Raw genomic sequence first — 16,907 nt, 5'->3', positions numbered from 1 at the left:
GCCCTCCCTCATCTCAGTGAGCAGTAAGAGAGTTATAACCAAGATGTATTCTGGGATAGGGTAGTTTTGCTAACTGCACCTGCATACCTAAAATTTGTGGGGTGTGCCAATTGAATTGTAGCAGTGCTTTGATTGCTGTAGAGTAAGTGCATGGCTCTGACAGTCAACATGCACGCACCTCACTCAACATGCCTTTGCTTTAAGTGCATGTCACTTCTGTAATACCAGTAGGGCAGTAATCAGCAGAATCCGGCAACAATGTGCATGGGCAACAGGAAACCGAATGTCTCATGGGCTATCCATAGAACCCAATGAGCCGCAGGCTGCCCAAATCTACTTGAAAGCATTAAAAAATCAGTGTTGCTGGTGCTGGACTTGCTGATTTTGTTTCAAGAGATGCTGATGTAGTTGAAACCTTCACTTGCAGAAGGCTTGTTTGCTGGCATTTGGGCACAGTCACGTTTAAACAAGACATAATGATTCCCTCTTGAAATCTGTCCTGGATCTGGTATGCTTGTGGGCCTTGGACTGCAGCAAATGTTACAAGCTTGCAAAGGGGAGACAAGCTTTGTTTAAAAAACTTAAAACATGCAACTTACTGTGTATCAGTAGGAATAAACCCGTACAAACGCTGTGAGAGCCCTGGTGCACATGCATTGAGAAACATTTTATGTCCAACTGGAATCAGGAAAGAGATGACTTTTTCAGTATAAGTATCTTTCTAGTCTGGTCCAGTCAGTAGCCAAAACGTCCTGACAAGTGCCCTTCTAATTAATTTCATTTTAAAGAATAATTTCACCCAAAAGGTACTGTTGAGTTCTCAAATGCTTCATAATCAGATTGATTTTTCTCTGTTAATTTAAGCTTATTTGGGGAAATTTTTCATTAATTATCAAAGACTTCTGATGAGATTAACAGAAGTAATTCTTACTCCACTCTGGACTTTTAAAATACTGTGTTGAGGTTCTATATGCGTAACCCTCCAGTATCCCCTGGAAATAAGTGCTGTCAATCTTTCACCAGCATCATTTTAAACTTTAAATTAGTTTGGGGGATTGTTATTCCCAGTGCTAGAACAAAGTGTCTGTTCTCCCTAGTGGAAAAATATTTTCCTGTTAACCTTTTTTTGCTTTTATTTGTGTTTACAGTATATGAAGTGTTTAGCTATCCTAGGAAACTTGCATCCAAAATGTGACGTAGCTATTGAGGCATTTATTTCCAGTGTGTTGTATAAAGCTGAACAGTCCAATTGAAAATGTTGATGTGTTAATTCTCCTGAACCAGGTTTGTAAGTGACTAAACAGATTGGGTAAGACCTTAATATTTTCCTTGGTAAATATAGGTAAGTTGGGTCTCCTTTTATTAACTGAAGAAGAGCTTTTGCCACAGTGCTCTTGAACCTCATGTCATCCATTTTGCATACCCATCTTCCAGCACATTCACTGACTATTTATTCATGTCTTCTAAAGTAATAATTAGGGTAGCCGGCCTAACGTTTTCCCTTATTTATTAGGGACCAGATTGAGCCTTCTATATGTTTTTTTTAAAACTGGAAATTTTTTAAAACTTGTTTGCTTGCTTTGAATTTTAGGAATTAAAGACTCTTGTCTGTACCTGAATAAGAGAATTGCTTAAATGTGTGTGTGTGTGTGTATGTGTGTGTTTTTATAAATAGGTATTTGGAAGAACAGAAGACTGAGAATGGGAAAGACAAGGATCAGAAACTAACAAATGTTGAAAAGGAAAAAATGAAAGAGAAGGGAGGCTTCTCTGAGTTGGGTTTAACAGACGGCAAGACGAAATCAGACCCATACGCCCCCAAAACTGATGCTGAAAAGCCTTACCGTGGCAGCCAGTCTCCTAAACGCTATAAGCTTCGGGATGACTTTGAGAAGCTGAAGATGGCAGAGTTCCACAAGGAAGGTCATTATGGCAAAGAGGAGATGGATGAGCAGGATAAGAAAGACAAGGCAAAGGGCAGAAAAGATTCAGAGTTTGATGATGAGCCCAAATTCATGTCTAAAGTGGTAGCAACCTCAAGCAAAAATCAGGATGAGGATAGGCCAGGTAAATGGGAAGGCGTAGTGTTCCTACCATCTGCAAAGGAGAAGCAAAGGAAAGCTGAGGAAATGGAGGAAGATCCCTATTCTGAAAGGTCTAAAAAGGAGGACAAGCTAGCATCCAAGAAAGCAGAAGCTGGTCACAAGGGGTTTGTTCCTGAAAAGAATTTTAGAGTGACCGCTTACAAAGCAAGTCAGGAAAAAAGTGCTTCACCACCTTTGAGAAAGGCCTCTGAGAGTCGGGAGAAGCCAGGAACCAGAGGAGAAGGCTTAGCCACTGGCAAATCCTCCTTTTCCATTACCCGGGAGGCCCAGGTCAATGTCCGAATGGATTCCTTTGATGAAGATCTTGCACGGTAAGGGTTTGCCTTTAAGTGAACTCTAGGTAATGGATTCAATAGCTTATTTCCCCACCCCCTCTCTAACCCTGTCTGGTGCTCTCTCAAACACAAGCAAATTTTGTACAGTCAGCTGCTAACACAACACTTGTTCCAGAGACCACATGCATCTCTGAATGTTAACACTAATGACTCTCCTGTGTGGAGGATGAGTCATGTTCTCCCCATTTTGCAAATGGAGGAAGTGAAGCATAAAGTTTGTGACTTTCCTTAAGCTATCCAGATGAAGAGAATAGGTTAGAACTTTCTGGATCCCAGTCCTTCATTTAGACCACACCAGTCCCTGTTCAAAAGTAATGAAGTTCTCCTCCTCACTGTCCAGACTTACTCAGAATGTTGTATTGTCAACATTACAGTTTAAAAAACGTACGTTTGCCTGGTGCTTTGTTCCTGTTCTCAGTGTGTGGTAACATTGCTAATGAGATCCTCCTAGAAGCCCACAAAGCCACTTAAAATTTCTGTAAGCTGTTTCAGGAGACCACTAGGGGATGCTCAAAAAGCTTAATTCTGCGTAAGCAGGGGTGGGGAACCTTGTTTTAGCCAGGAGCCACACACCAAAGGGAAGCAAAAACACAACAAAAAATTAAAACCCCCCCATCACTGGTTCAGGGGCTGCCATGCTTCCTGGGGAGGGTGCCAAGGTTTACCGCAGGCCAGACTCATGTAACCTGGGGGCCTGATCCAGTCTGAGAGACATAGGTTCCCAACCTGTGTGCTAAAGGGAAGAGCTGGTTAGTAAGTAAATGTTAGTTTGCTCTGTAGAACACTAGAGGGAGCACTGAAATTCAGCAGAAATGACGAGAAGGGCACTAAAATGGCTGCTAAGGGCATGAGAGTGACATGAGGACATGCAACATAAGGGTTTATGGATTAGTATCTGAACAGCACTTTCAACATGCAAACAATTAATGAGCGTTATCATTGCAATGGTATAATGCACTTTGGATGAGCTTTAAAACCAGACATTTCTGATCCACAGGATTTGCTTTTACTAAAGCAGTTCCATACATTGGATGTGTGCTATGGAGATGAGTGGGTTGTATGCAGCAAGGTGAATGCAAACCCTCTCACCAAAAAAAAGAAGAGAATTAGACTTTCAACTAACTAGTTTTTTTTGTTTTTAAAAGTCAGTTTCAGATTAAATTTGAATTATGACAACCTCTGTTAAGACTTGAAGTTGCTGTAACTGGTTAAATAATTTAAACATACCGACTACAACAGTAGTCAGTGAGCCCTCTTCAATTTTAATGAGTTAAAGGGTGCTGCTTTTATATAGGATGGGGGAAATATTGTTGTGTACTCTAGGTATCTATATCACTCTATTATATAGATACTATATGATTACTGTTATCTATATCTGGATTTTTGTAGTGTCTAGAGAGTGCTTTTAGTATGTGCTTTCTGTTCTGGTTGGGCTGCAAAACATTTACGTGAATTCCTTTTGGTTCCAGTGTAGCTAGCAGAAGTACTAAGACGATTGCCTTGTTTTGGACTAGTTCATTCAAAAATGAAAAACACATTAAGAGACACAGTAGAAAAGCTTGCTTTCTTCTTTTAGTCTGTGAATAAAAACCTGGTTGGAGAGAATAAGATCTACTAGTTTGAAGAACTTTGAAGAACATGTAGCCAGAGCTTCAACAATATGGAGATGCCTACTGGATTTACAAAAAGTATTCAAACACCTTAAGTACCTAACTCCCATTAAGTTCAGTGGGAAGGTGCAGTTGTAATCCCACTAGGCATTATCTGCATCTTTAGATACCTTTTCAAAATCTGGACTCTGGTGACCCGAAGCAGTTCATTCACTGCAGTTTGTACTTCCTTTGTTTAGTCCATCTTAAATGCAAAACGTGTCTTGATGAACTTTTTTCTTATGTATCCAGCACATTTTAAGGTAACTTTATGTAATCAAAAACAGTTCTAAAATGCTGGTTTTGTGCATTTGAATTGAATTTTGGCTTTCCTCCAACTGCAGCTTGGCACAAATCACATGTAAAAACGTAGACAAGAGATGGGATGCTGGTTGAGCACTACTGGACAGTCAGCTCTCCTGGTTTTGTTACTCATTCCTCCTCAGTGTGGGTCTGATTGCCCATTGTGATCAGGCACATTTATTGCGAACAGATCCAACTTTCATTAGCTTTATTTTAGGGCAATATTAAGGTCTTACCCAACCTTTTCAGGTCTGTGAAGATCTGTCTTCCATCTTATGTGGTTGCTTTTGCTGGTTCTGGGATGTTTAACACATGTGAGCATCAAATAAAAGTTGGCTGAGATGAGCTTCTGGACCTGGTCCTATCCAGTTCTCTCTTGCTTGTGAGATTAAAATCTTGCCGTAGATGATGGGGGAGGGGGGAGAAGGTAATATACACTTCTTCCTTTATAAGGCTGCCCGACAGCCCCTTATTTGCACGTGGCAATAAGACCTGCATATAAATAGGGAAGTTTGTGATGAACCTTAGCAGAAAAGAGGAACACCAAGTTCAGAAGCCATAAAAGGGGCAAACACAGAACCATTTATTTCAGATGACGTAATAGTAGTACATAAAATGCAGTGGCTGGAATAAGGCCTGTTTATTGCTCTGAAAGTTGTCAACTTAGAGTTTGAAAACTGCTTATGTTGCTTTTATGATGATTGTATTTTTTAAAATGTGTTCTTTTCTAGTCCAAGCGGTTTATTGGCACAGGAGCGGAAGCTTTGTCGTGATTTAGTACACAGCAACAAAAAAGAGCAGGAGTTCCGCTCCATTTTCCACCATATACAATCAGCTCAGTCTCAGCGAAGCCCTTCTGAATTATTTGCTCAGCACATAGTGACTATAGTCCACCATGTAAAAGGTGAGTCAAGTGCCCAAGCATTCTTGGTTAAAACTTAACCCCACTGCTTCCATTCCACACTGTCTCTGTTACTTGGAATAATGTTGGCAAGCTTTACACACATTTCATTCATGTTAGTTAGTTACCCAAGAGAATTGCTGACTGACAGGACAAGTGATAGAGTAGAATAGCAACCATGTGGGTTGGTTTCCACCACGTTCTTGCATTTACCTGTGCAGTGGGGGGAAGGCAGTTTTGCCTACCCTTGAAATTGCAAAAGCAAGACTTTTGCAGCAGATTGGCATGGGAATCTGCAGATAGTTTGAGAATTCTAATGAATTGGCATAAATTTAGTTTGTGCTTTTAAAAATATATTCATTGTTAAACAGGTTTGAGGCAGAATTCACCATTGACACAAGCAGGTACCATTCTTTTATTTCAAGGTAGTAGCCTCCACTTTTGCTAGGCTGACTGACTCTCATCCAGTTGTCCTCTGACTACACATTTTTACTTTCTGAATCCATTGCAGACATGGTGGTAGAGCTCTCATGCCTTTTCCTAAAATCTGACTTGTATTAATTGTGTGATATTTCTTCACTGAAAACCCTGACAGAGCATCACTTTGGGTCTTCAGGAATGACACTGAATGAACGTTTTACAAAATACCTAAAGAAAGGAATGGAGCAAGAGCAAGCTAAAAACAAGAAGAGCCCTGAAATCCACAGGTAGGGTGCATTATTTTAACATTTTTTTCTGAAGCTCCAGGGATGTTTTTAGTATTGACTGTGGGGTATAGTTTAAATATACAAAAGAAGAGCCAACAGTAGAAAAAAAAAACTTATCGGCCATTTAGTTGGGAAAATAGCAATTGCCATGCTGGGTCCTGGCCCCAGGTCAATGATTTGCCTAGTTCAGGGACTGGGACACTTCAGCGTGTCATAAGGTTACTATATGGGAGGTCTGCAGGTTCCACCCCAACCCCCACTTTGCCTCGAGCATTTATAATGGTGTTATAAATTAAAAACTTTTTATGTGCTTTTAAATGTTGTTTGCACACTATAGATTTTTTTAGCCCAAATCCAGTTTAAATTTGCCAGTCCCCTTTTGTTTGTATGTATAAAAAATAAGTTACCGTATTTGCAATCTATTAGATAACTGTTTCTTTGGAGCAGTTGGGTTTTGCCATTGCAGTAGTCAGCAAGAGTTCTGTGATGCGTTAACAGGAGTTTTGTCAGCAAGACACAAGAAGTAATTCTTCCGCTGTACTCTTCACTGATTAGGCCTCAGTTGGAATATTGTGTCCAGTTTTGAGCACCACATTTCAAGAAGGATGTGGAGAAATTGGAGAGGGTCCAGAAAAAAGCGACAAAAATGATTAAAGATCTAGAAAACATGACCCATGAGTAAAGACTGAAAGAATTGGGTTTGTTTAGTCTGGAAAAGAGAAGACTGAGAAGTGGGGTTAAAACACTCTTTTTGGTAATCGAAAAGTGTTACAAAGAGAAGGGAGAAAAATTGTTCTCCTGAGCCCCTGAGATTCGGACAAGAAGCAAAGGCTTAAATTGCAGCCAGGGAGAGTTAGGTTGTACATTAGGAAAAGCTTCCTAACTGTCAGGGTGGTTAAACACTGGAACAAATGGCCTAGAGAAGTTGTGGAATCTCCACCATTGCAGCTATTTAAGAGCAGGTTAGATAAATGTCTATCCGGAATGATCATGCTTGGTCCTGCCATGAAGGCAGGGGACTGGACTTGATGACCTCTCAAAGTTGCTTCCAATTCTAGTATTCTGTGAAATTCTGTACAAGACCCTTATGATTTGTAGGGGACAGCAGCGTAACTCATGCTCAGCATCTGCTCAATTAATCATGGGTAAGAAAACCCATATACAAAGTCCTTAACACACGTAATGGCCAGTTCATCAGCCTAATGGTTTGAGCACTGGCTTTGTAAACCCAGGGTTGTGATTTCAGTCCTTGAGAAGGCCATTTAGGGGTCGGGGGCAAATGATTTTAAAAAAGAAAATCTCTCAGGGATTGTGCTTGTTCCTCCCAAGAGAGCAAGGGACTGGACTTGATGACCTCTCAAGGTCCCTTCCAGTTCTGTGAGATATGTATATCTCTATACATTATTATTATTATAATGCTCTCAAGGAAGTATTGTGGTATATTTATAATGGAGAAACTAACTGTCTAAAAATAGCATCAGGATTAAAAGATCTGTGAATGCTGTTTTGGGGAAGGCCGTACTAGCTTCATTTTCTGCTTTCTTTTAGGCGAATAGATATTTCTCCCAGTACTTTCAGAAAACATGGATTCACTCAAGAAGAAACTAAGAGCTCCAGAGAGCCTGGCAACAAGGTGAACTGTGATCTGATGAATAGTTGAACAAAATGAGTGCATTGGGCATGAACTTAACAGTGATGTTTCTGTTTAAATTACTCTCTACTTAAGTTTGTGTTTTTCTTTTAAGGATGGGCATAATTCTAAAAATGAACTACAAAGGGTTTATTTTTATTAAAAATGTATCAACAACCTTTGTGAAGTGGTTAGAATATGGTTAATGATCCCAAAGTCAATTGAGGTGAGCTTGAGAAAAAAAGAGAGGATATTTGGAATCATGATACCCATGATGAGAGAAGAGACTTTTTGTGATATTTTTCTGCTTGTAAGTATTATTAAATCAATTGTATACATGCGATATTTCCAACCATGTTTTCGAACGACATGCATGTCAAAAAGGAAAGTAAAAATAAATCCATATCTAAACAAAATACACTATTACTAAGCAGATAACCAATTTTGTTCTAACAATTTACTGTATCATTTCTGTTGATTGCTGTTGCTTTAACACTTCACACCTGTTCTGACAGAACAGGCCCCAGGAATCCAGTTTTATTAGCTCTAATGAGTAGAATAGTGTTAAGCCATTGTACAACCTATAAGCAGCCATAAAAATGGTTTAACCTAAAATGTTACATTTTTTGTTTAACCTTTGTTTGTTCACTTTCATACATATTTACAATGAAGAGATTTAAACAGTCCTACTGAAACCTTACTTGTTTCACGTATTTGTTTTTGATCTTTTTCCAAATACACTTGTGACTTGACATGGACGATGGTGAGATGAATTTGATGGGCCTGATCTCTGAGTGCCAGCTTGGCTGTGTGTATAAAAACATGGTTTTCAAACAGCTCTCCAGCCTTCCATGAAAGAGATGTGCCCTTACAGATGCAAATAGTTGTCTTCTGTGCTACATCAGGCTGCTGCTTAAGATTTTGTCACTTACCTATCAACCATCATTCTGGGAGCATTTTTGCTCTGAGTAACAGTTAAAGCCCTTTGCTTGGGGAAAGTGGAAGAGCAAACAATACAAACAAAGCACCAACTCCCACTCCTGCTGCTAATTGAAATTAATCTTTATTTAAACAAAAACAGTGCTTAGAAATTCATGTAAGTAAAAATTTAATTGCTAGAGAATTACTAATCCCTCTTTTTATTTAATTTAAGACAAATCTAATCGTCTGGTACAAGTCATGCAGTTCCCAAGCAGAGCACTGTGCAAATACTCCAGAGCATACTCAGTGAAACCAGTAACTCTCTTCCTTTTCCAAAGGCCAATTTCTTACTTGGAAATTGATCCTAAGACAAGTTTATACACCCTGAAAATTACTCATTAACTTAAGAGATTGTACCTGTTCCTATCCTGGTTATTAGCTGTTTTTTCTTCATAATGCACCATGTGCTTTAAATGAATGGACCTGCTAGAGAGAGAGAGAGAGGGGAAAATCTCATGTAAAATATCCCCAAGTTCTGAGAGTGTGCGACTGGTGTATTATTCATAGAGAAGATCTCTGCTATTAAGAATATGAAGTTTCAGTTGACAGTGATTAAAACAAGATTCCAAACATGTTCATATTTCTCAGAATAAATTCACTAGCTGTGTTTTTCAGACCTGTGTGTAACTCCAGCACTTGACCCAGTAACCATGTAGTTAGAATAACATCTTCCAAGTGGCAAACAGTTGTTGCCTCTCTCTTCTTTGGTGCTGCCTTCTGGTCTAGCAGTTTAAAATTTCTGCCCTTCATGGAGCCAGGTCTGGTCTGTCTAAGGACTTGGGAGGATGGGGAGGAATTCTGTTGTTCAGTGGCAGGCCCCTGTGGAACACAAGGACATGAAGAGCTGGGACTGCATATGTGCCCCACTTGTGATACAGAATCACCTGGACTTGACTTCCCTTTAAAAGACCATTAGCTGCTAACATTCTCAGTTTTCACTGGCTGTGATACATAGCTCAGGTTAATCTTTGGTCTCCTGGTATCTCCCTCCTCCCCCATTGTACTATAAAGCTGTGTTTATACTATTTTAAAGCTGGGGGAAGTGTGCGTGTGTGTGTGTGTGTGACATAGGAAAACTGAAGACTTCGGATGAAGATGTAGTATTATTGTAGTGAATCATTCTGCATTTTTTATGGTTGTTTCATAAACTCATGCCCTCCAGAAGTCTATGCAGACAGTAGCAAAGTAATGGTGCTAAAGTTTTTTTGATGAATTGATAAACCTTTTTGTTAAACTCTCACCCATTCCCTGCCTTTGCAGACTGAAGGGAAGTATAAAGATGACCCAGTTGATCTGCGCCTTGATATTGAACGTCGTAAAAAACATAAGGAAAGAGATCTTAAACGAGAGAAGTCGAGAGAATCGGTGGACTCAAGAGATTCCAGCCATTCAAGGGAAAGATCAACTGAGAAACCAGAGAGAACTCACAAAGGGTCAAAAAAGAAGTATGTAGGAGGCTAATTGTCACTTCCTTATTGTGTGATCTGTGCCACATTGTGTTTAGAAAGAACCCTTTGCCTTACGGAACTGGTAGCATGCCTCTGCTGTAACTAATGGAGCAGGGTTGTGCTTGCCTGGGGTGATTAGGCACAGAGCTACAAAGGGGAGATACAGTTCCCACACATGTGGAATAATGGAGAAACACAAACTGAAGGTGGCTGCTTGTGCCAGGCTGAGCAGATTACTGGGTTGTTTGTTTTTTCATTGCAGCCTTCACTTCACCCAGAATGAGAAAGTGATGAACTCTTAAATTCACTTAATACTTTCCTATTGGTTCCATTTTCCTTTTAATGCACAACTATATTTTGGCACTGTGACTTGTTTGAAATCCAGGAGAAACTTTGTGATGTGTTTTTGAGTTCAGTGGTGACTTAATTTTTACATAAAACATCTTTACTGCTCATCTGTAAGCTGCTGGCTTTTGAATGACACTGTATGCCTGTCAAAACTGGCAGAGAAAGTAGCCTTATAGTGCATATTCATAAATGCAGACAACAGTCAGGCTTCACACAACTTGAGTTTACCATGAATCATGAGGTTTCTTATTAGTCATCATGACTTTGTGTGCCTCAAGTTAAACGTGCTTGAGTGCTCTGCTGGATCCAGGCAACAGCTGAGCCTCATAGACTTGTGCTGTAGTGTTCTTCCAGCCATGTGACAGTTTTTTTCTTTTTATAAAGGCAAAGTTTGCAAATCTGGTCCTGCCATGGAGTGACATGACCTTGCATATAAGTTTCTCATATAACCCAGAACTTAGCTGGATTTCTTTTACAAATGTGTGCCTCAGCTGGAAACTCTTAACAAAAAGAGCCTCATCTGTTGAGTGGACTTTTTTCTCCTCCCTTAATGGTGCATGTTGAGATACTTACTGGAGAAGGAAGGCCAGTCGGAGGAATAAGTTGGTCCTTGCTGCTTAGCTGTTCCGGAAGTTTGACTTAAACCCTTGTAGTCCAAGTGGAGCATAGATCATCTGCAAGTCTCCTCCACTTCACTCTGTCTTGAGACAAAACTTCTAGCTGACCCCAGGAGTGCCCCAGTTGTCCTTCAGTCTCAGGAGATCTTTTCCATGTTGTGTTTAAGCACCCTTTAATCAGACGGCATGGCCTGGTAGACAGGGTGACGGAAGACGCAGGTTATACTATTCCCATCTCTGTGACCGACCTGCTATGTAATCTTAAGCAAATCACTTTCTGTCCTGTCTCTCTCCTCCCTTGTCTTCTCTGTGTAGTCTCTAAGGGCAGGTCCACACTTGGCAGGCAAGTTGATTGTAGATATGCTATTCTAGCTGTGGCAATTGCATCCCTAGAATCAACTTATCTGCATTTGACTTATGTTGCCATCTTCATGGGAGATGTCTCATTTTAAGGCAGCTAAAAGTATTTGTCCATCCCCACTCTCATCAAACAGAGAAGAAATGAAAGAAATCTCAAGTCATTAGTCACTCCAGATTTATGCCAGTTTATAAATGGTTTTGAGGAGTGCAGGGGTCAAGTGCTGACCCCAGATAGTTAGTTTGTGCATTTCCAGCAGGCCCATGACATTGAAGGCCAGAAGATGAACCCTGACCTTCCACCTAGTCTAGATGTACCTTAAGCTCTTGGGCAGGTACCAGCTGTGTTTGTACAGTGTCTAGCACAGCACAGTGGGCTCTGTTCTCTGTTGTGCTTCTGTTTACTACAAATAATATAAGCTGAAAAGCGTAAGGTGCCTCCTTTGTAATTTGTCAATGGTTTTAAGAACAAATTCTGGGAAAGGCTCTGTCCTGTGAGCTCACAGAGCTATATGCAGTAGCTGATCCTGTGCTCTTAACCAGTCGTGACTGTGTGTTGACATGGTTGAGGGGGGAGCGTTAGTGTGATTTCACAGCCAAGACAGGACAGTACCAAGTTAGCAGTCACATTGGTGATTTTTCTCTCCCCTGCTCCCCTTTCAATCCCTGGTACAGGAAACACAGGAGAGTGCGTGAACGATCCAGGTCCACTTCTTCATCTTCACAGTCTTCTCGTTCATACAAAGCAGAGGAGTACCCAGAGGAGAGCGAGGAGCGGGAGGAGAGTACCACGGGCTTTGATAAATCCCGGCTCGGGACAAAAGAGTTTGCTGGCCCTGGCCCAAGTGAGAGAGGAAGAGCTAGAGGGACCTACGTAAGTTACACTTGAAAAACAACAGAAAACATTTGCATGAGCCGCTGGACAAAGTTCTGCTTTTACCAGGTTGAGCGTGATCTTAAAGGTGATTGAAAGTGCTTCTATTTATTAATGCAGCTCTGTCCAGACTCCATAGTGGATATTGATAATACTGTACCAATACGGATAATGCTGCACTGTGCCAGGTGTCCGGGCAGGTTTGTGGGTGCTTTATAAAGCAACATGAAACCTGAAGAAAACAGAGAGAGAGCAAAATAGTGAGATTTATTTCCCCTTATGGAACGCTCTATGTGCTCAGTGGCTCCCAGTTTCCAACCCAGTCTAAATTCAGGTGATTGAAACTGTCAGTCTTGCTGATGGTGCCTGAGACTGTATCCAGCCCAGTAAGCACTAATATGTCTGTGTGCGCATTGAGCTGGTGTCAGTGACCTTGCGATTAAGCCGTCTTAATGATGCAGCTGACTGTAGTTGCACCGGTTCCTTTTGAAACAGCTTGCATTGGAATGAAATAGGCTTGCTGCATTTGCACTTTGCACGTGTGAGAGGCCTTCCCGTGCACACCCTGCACAAGCGCACACAGTTGTGTACTTGGTAGGGGTACCTATGATCAGATAAGGTCAAAAGTATTACGAACAGCTAATGATAGTGTAGATGTCTGAGAGCCACCTTGTGGCTAGGCTAGGGGTATTCATGGGAACAGTTGGAGCTACGTGAAGGAAAAGACTTATTGCCATTTCTCTAAGCATTTTTCTCCCTGCCCCTCTTTAACTCTTCTGTTTGCTACTACTCCAGTTCAGAGCAAGAGGGAGAGGATGGAGCAGAGGCGCCTTCTCGGGAAACAATAACAACAACAACAGTGGCAGCGGCAATGATTTTCAGAAGCGAAACCGCGATGAGGAATGGGACCCAGAATACACACCCAAGAGTAAAAAGTATTACCTGGTACGTTTCTGGAGAATGTGGCTGTATATGAACATTCCTTGCCGTCCATTCTGTGTATTCTTATAGGTCGTGTAGTCATCAGGTGAGAGAGCCAACAACCATCAGACCACCTAAAAGTCCAGTTCTGGGGTTCTCAAGTCACTGCCTTCCCATCTCTTTAGAAGCCTTTAGGAATCTGCTCGCAGTCACAGCTATGGAGTTCTGATCGTTGTTTGCCACTAACTGAAATTGGGAGGGCCTAGTAGAAGAGCACATGCTTTATGGGTAGTATGGAAAATGCATCTTAACTAGTTAGAATCTATCTCACAGCTGCATGCAGTGGTCTGCTTCTGGAGTTGGCTAATGCTATTCACTTTCATTGCTGGCTGTTGCACTCTTTCATTTTCATTTCATTCATGAGTTTCTCTGAGGACTTCTCATTTTTGAGTTAGTGTCAGCTTAAAGGGCTTATTTACTGCAACTAGCTTTTTTCTTCCCTTCTGTTGGATATTTGAGATTTGTCTAATTTTTCTTCAGAGTTGTTATAAAGGATAAATATGGCTTCGCTCTAAATCACTCTTAATATCTCTTCTCCTGCCCTCTCTTCTGATTGCTCTTAAAGACATCTTCATTATGTATTTGATTGGTCTCTGCTGCATTTGCCTAGATGAAGTATTCTGGATCATGAAACCAGTCCATAACCCTAAACAAAATTGGCTGTTCCAATAGTATACCTTATGCAAAATATTCCCAAAAGTTTTTCAAGAAATTTGTTGTAAACATAATATACGCTATCAAAAGAGCATCTGAAAATGGTGGAGAAGGGTTAGCGGGACAAACATAACCGCATGTTAGAAACCTCCATAAAATAGCTTCCAAGCTGTGAGCTCCTTTTGAGTGTGGAGCATGTTGGTGTCACCAGTGTCCTACTTAGTCCTGAAAACTGCCAAAAGCTTTGTGCCAGGAAAGAAAAAAAAAGCACAAAAAATGGGAAAAGCAAGTCATTCTCCTGCTTCCTCAGTCAGATTCTACTGTCAAACACAAAAACGTACTTGTACTACTTTAATGTACTGAGTTCACTATTCACCTGACTTGGCCCACATTGCCTAACCAGAAGGGAGACCTGCTTTGTGCTGCAGTGTTGCACTGTTTAAACGGGTCAAGATTATTTTAGGGGATGCTCTTGTGCCTGTTTGTTTTTATTGATGAAAGTGGTTTGTGAGTGTCTGACCTCGCTGATTTCTTTCCTGTGCAGCACGATGACCGGGAGGGCGAAGGTGGTGAGAAGTGGGTGAACAGAGGCCGAGGCCGGGGCACCTTCCCCCGAGGGAGAGGTCGTTTCATGTACAGAAAGTCGAGCACCAGCCCCAAGTGGGCCCACGACAAATTTAGTGGTGAAGAGGGGGAAATCGAGGATGATGAAAGTGGAACAGAGAACAGAGAGGAAAAGGACAACCTCCAGTCAGCTGCTGACTAGCCCTGGAGTCTGCGTGTCCCCAGGGAACCCTGGCCAGGAGGAAGAGGATCCAATGAGGCCATGTTGGAGTCTCTGCCAGGGTAATGCTGAAGTGCTGAGCGGAGCTCTGCAGAGGAGCTTGGAAATGATATTAACTGTGTTTTTAAAATTCAACTTCTGTACATGTGAACTGGGATTGGTCACTTACATTTGGATCCACTCTTGGAGTATATCTTCCCAAAGACTTTACCTTCTGGACAGAATAAGGTCCCATAGTGAGTGTGATCCTAAATTTTGTCTCTTGTTGGTGACCTTATTAAATGGTCAGATTTTTTTTTTGGCAATGGTGTGGATTTCAGTTAGTGCCCAACTTAACCCAGTATCTTGACATGTTTTGTTTCTCTTTTATAATTTGAGATGATAATGGTGGGAAGTAACTCACCTGCTTACATTTTTCTCCCCTCTTGTGTATTTTTTTTTTTTTTTTTAAATTCATCCTCTAGTTATTTTAGGCCTTTGCATATGTACTAACATCACTTCAAGATGGCTAATTTTGGAAACTATTTTTGGTTCATACAAGTAAAAAATGACGCACGTGAATAAACATCTAAATGTTAACTTGGAGTTGGGACCAAACTGCTGATTTATTTTTAAAAACTAATTTTTTGTATGTATTGGTTGAATTTAGAGCCTTTTAAAACCACCTGATTTGTTTTCTTTTATGCTGAAAGTTAAACTTAGCATGGCAAAAATGCCCCCCGCTCTTCACTCATTTAGTGCATATGCTGCTAGACCTGGTTCTTGTGTGTGGGAATCCCCAACTGCTTGTAGGCATTGTGTGTATCCTCTTTGCAGCTGGTTGTGAACTTGAATGTTCTTTCCAGGGTAACATAGTTTTCTAAGAAACGCCTGAATTCTACTAGGTTAAAATATATAAAAGGAGAAGAATTTTTTCAATATTTTTATTAATCTTTTTCTAAAACAAAAAGTAAATCCCTCCTGTTCTGGCTAAGGAAAGTTGTGGTTTCTTTTACCTTCAGTTTTACATTTACAATGTTCTGAAGCGGTTTAGCAAATAGTCAATTAGCCTGTTGGGAGGAGAGGCACATTCATGCCCGGGTATAGTGTGTGCACATGTTGTAAAAAGACAGCAGCCTCTTCTTCCTCCAGCTCTGCCTTCCCCTGGATTGCCGTGACCCGCCTCCTGCATTCCCTGCTAACTAGTTTGTTTGACTTGAACAGTTCCTGTTTAGTAAACCCCTAAAGATTGTTTCAACTCCTCATGCGAATAAAAATACAATAAATAAGCCATAGGTGTAATGCCAGTTTCTTTCTTTTGCTGGAGCTGGAGCCTTTTGCCTCCCAAGTGGAGAGGGGAAATGGAAAGTGGTAAACGCTGCGTCTAGCGACAGGGTAGAATCATAGAGCACTTTCGGCTGCTGGAAATGGAGGCTTTAAAAACCGCTCCTTGATCTGATAGAGACACCCACAGTGATGCAATGCAGGGGAGGGATTTGGGACTGGCGCACTCACGGTTATAGCCATCGTTCTCACAGGTTTGCACTGGCTGCACTTAACTCTGGGTTTAATTAAAACAGAACAAGAAGTTCTGAGGCCACATGTGTAGCGAGGTGTGGAGGCTGTACTTAGCCACAAGGCAATGCACAACTTTCACACAGACAGCTGCTTGGAGGAGTACAACAGCTCTTCTCCCTGCACTCACTGTTGCCTGTGTTATTTCAAATGTTACTCTGCCACAGCACTATAATATCACATCTAGAAAGAGACTATTTATCCCATGGGTTGCAGAGTACAGGTTGGATACAGTAGTCAGGCACTAAGTGGTTATTTGTACCTTGAGTGCTGCACTTCTCCTTAGTAGTAACAGGTAGAACATACCTTTGCCTACGCCGTTACGGATTTGCCTTGTGGGAATTGTTCGCTGCATAACCCTGGCCAGGACGCCGCTGCTGTTCACGCAGAACAAGCTTCTCTCCCCCCCAAATACTTTGTTTCTTAAGCAAATGAAACTCATTCACAGCGCACAGTCAGCTTTTCCTTTCAATGTGGTTCTTGCCCTCTGGGTCACAGGGCACTGGGGGGGCATCTCCACTGTAACACTTAAACTAGGAGCAATGATGTTAGGGTAGCCATATATATGTCCAGAGCGAGTGGCCACTGCACCTGCCAGCTGCTTTCGTCTCCACAGGATGGCCTGTCTCTGCAACAGTACCTCACCACTCCCAGTCTTGTCTCCTGGGTTCTGTGGGAG

The 16,907-nt window shown here is 41.4% G+C and overlaps 1 protein-coding gene across 5 annotated transcripts in view; it reads left to right on the top strand.

The window, feature by feature from the left end:
* THRAP3 (thyroid hormone receptor associated protein 3) overlaps nt 1–15,944 on the top strand; it is a 53,494-nt gene extending 37,550 nt beyond the window's left edge. For all 5 annotated transcript variants that reach the window (XM_074976626.1, XM_074976627.1, XM_074976624.1 and 2 more), the window contains 8 exons: nt 1,676–2,416; nt 5,124–5,296; nt 5,889–6,000; nt 7,549–7,633; nt 9,872–10,056; nt 12,057–12,255; nt 13,051–13,200; nt 14,435–15,944. In XM_074976626.1, the coding sequence (XP_074832727.1) occupies nt 1,676–2,416; nt 5,124–5,296; nt 5,889–6,000; nt 7,549–7,633; nt 9,872–10,056; nt 12,057–12,255; nt 13,051–13,200; nt 14,435–14,656 (1,867 nt within the window). In that variant the 3' untranslated portion in view covers nt 14,657–15,944. The remainder of the gene's footprint in view (nt 1–1,675; nt 2,417–5,123; nt 5,297–5,888; nt 6,001–7,548; nt 7,634–9,871; nt 10,057–12,056; nt 12,256–13,050; nt 13,201–14,434) is intronic.
* The last annotated feature ends 963 nt before the right edge of the window (nt 15,945–16,907 follow it).

The sequence above is a fragment of the Carettochelys insculpta genome, chromosome 24, assembly GCF_033958435.1.
Source record: "Carettochelys insculpta isolate YL-2023 chromosome 24, ASM3395843v1, whole genome shotgun sequence".
NCBI classification, from domain to species: Eukaryota; Metazoa; Chordata; order Testudines; family Carettochelyidae; genus Carettochelys; species Carettochelys insculpta.
Note: the sequence above shows the minus strand (reverse complement) of the source record. Positions and strands in the feature narration are given on the sequence as shown.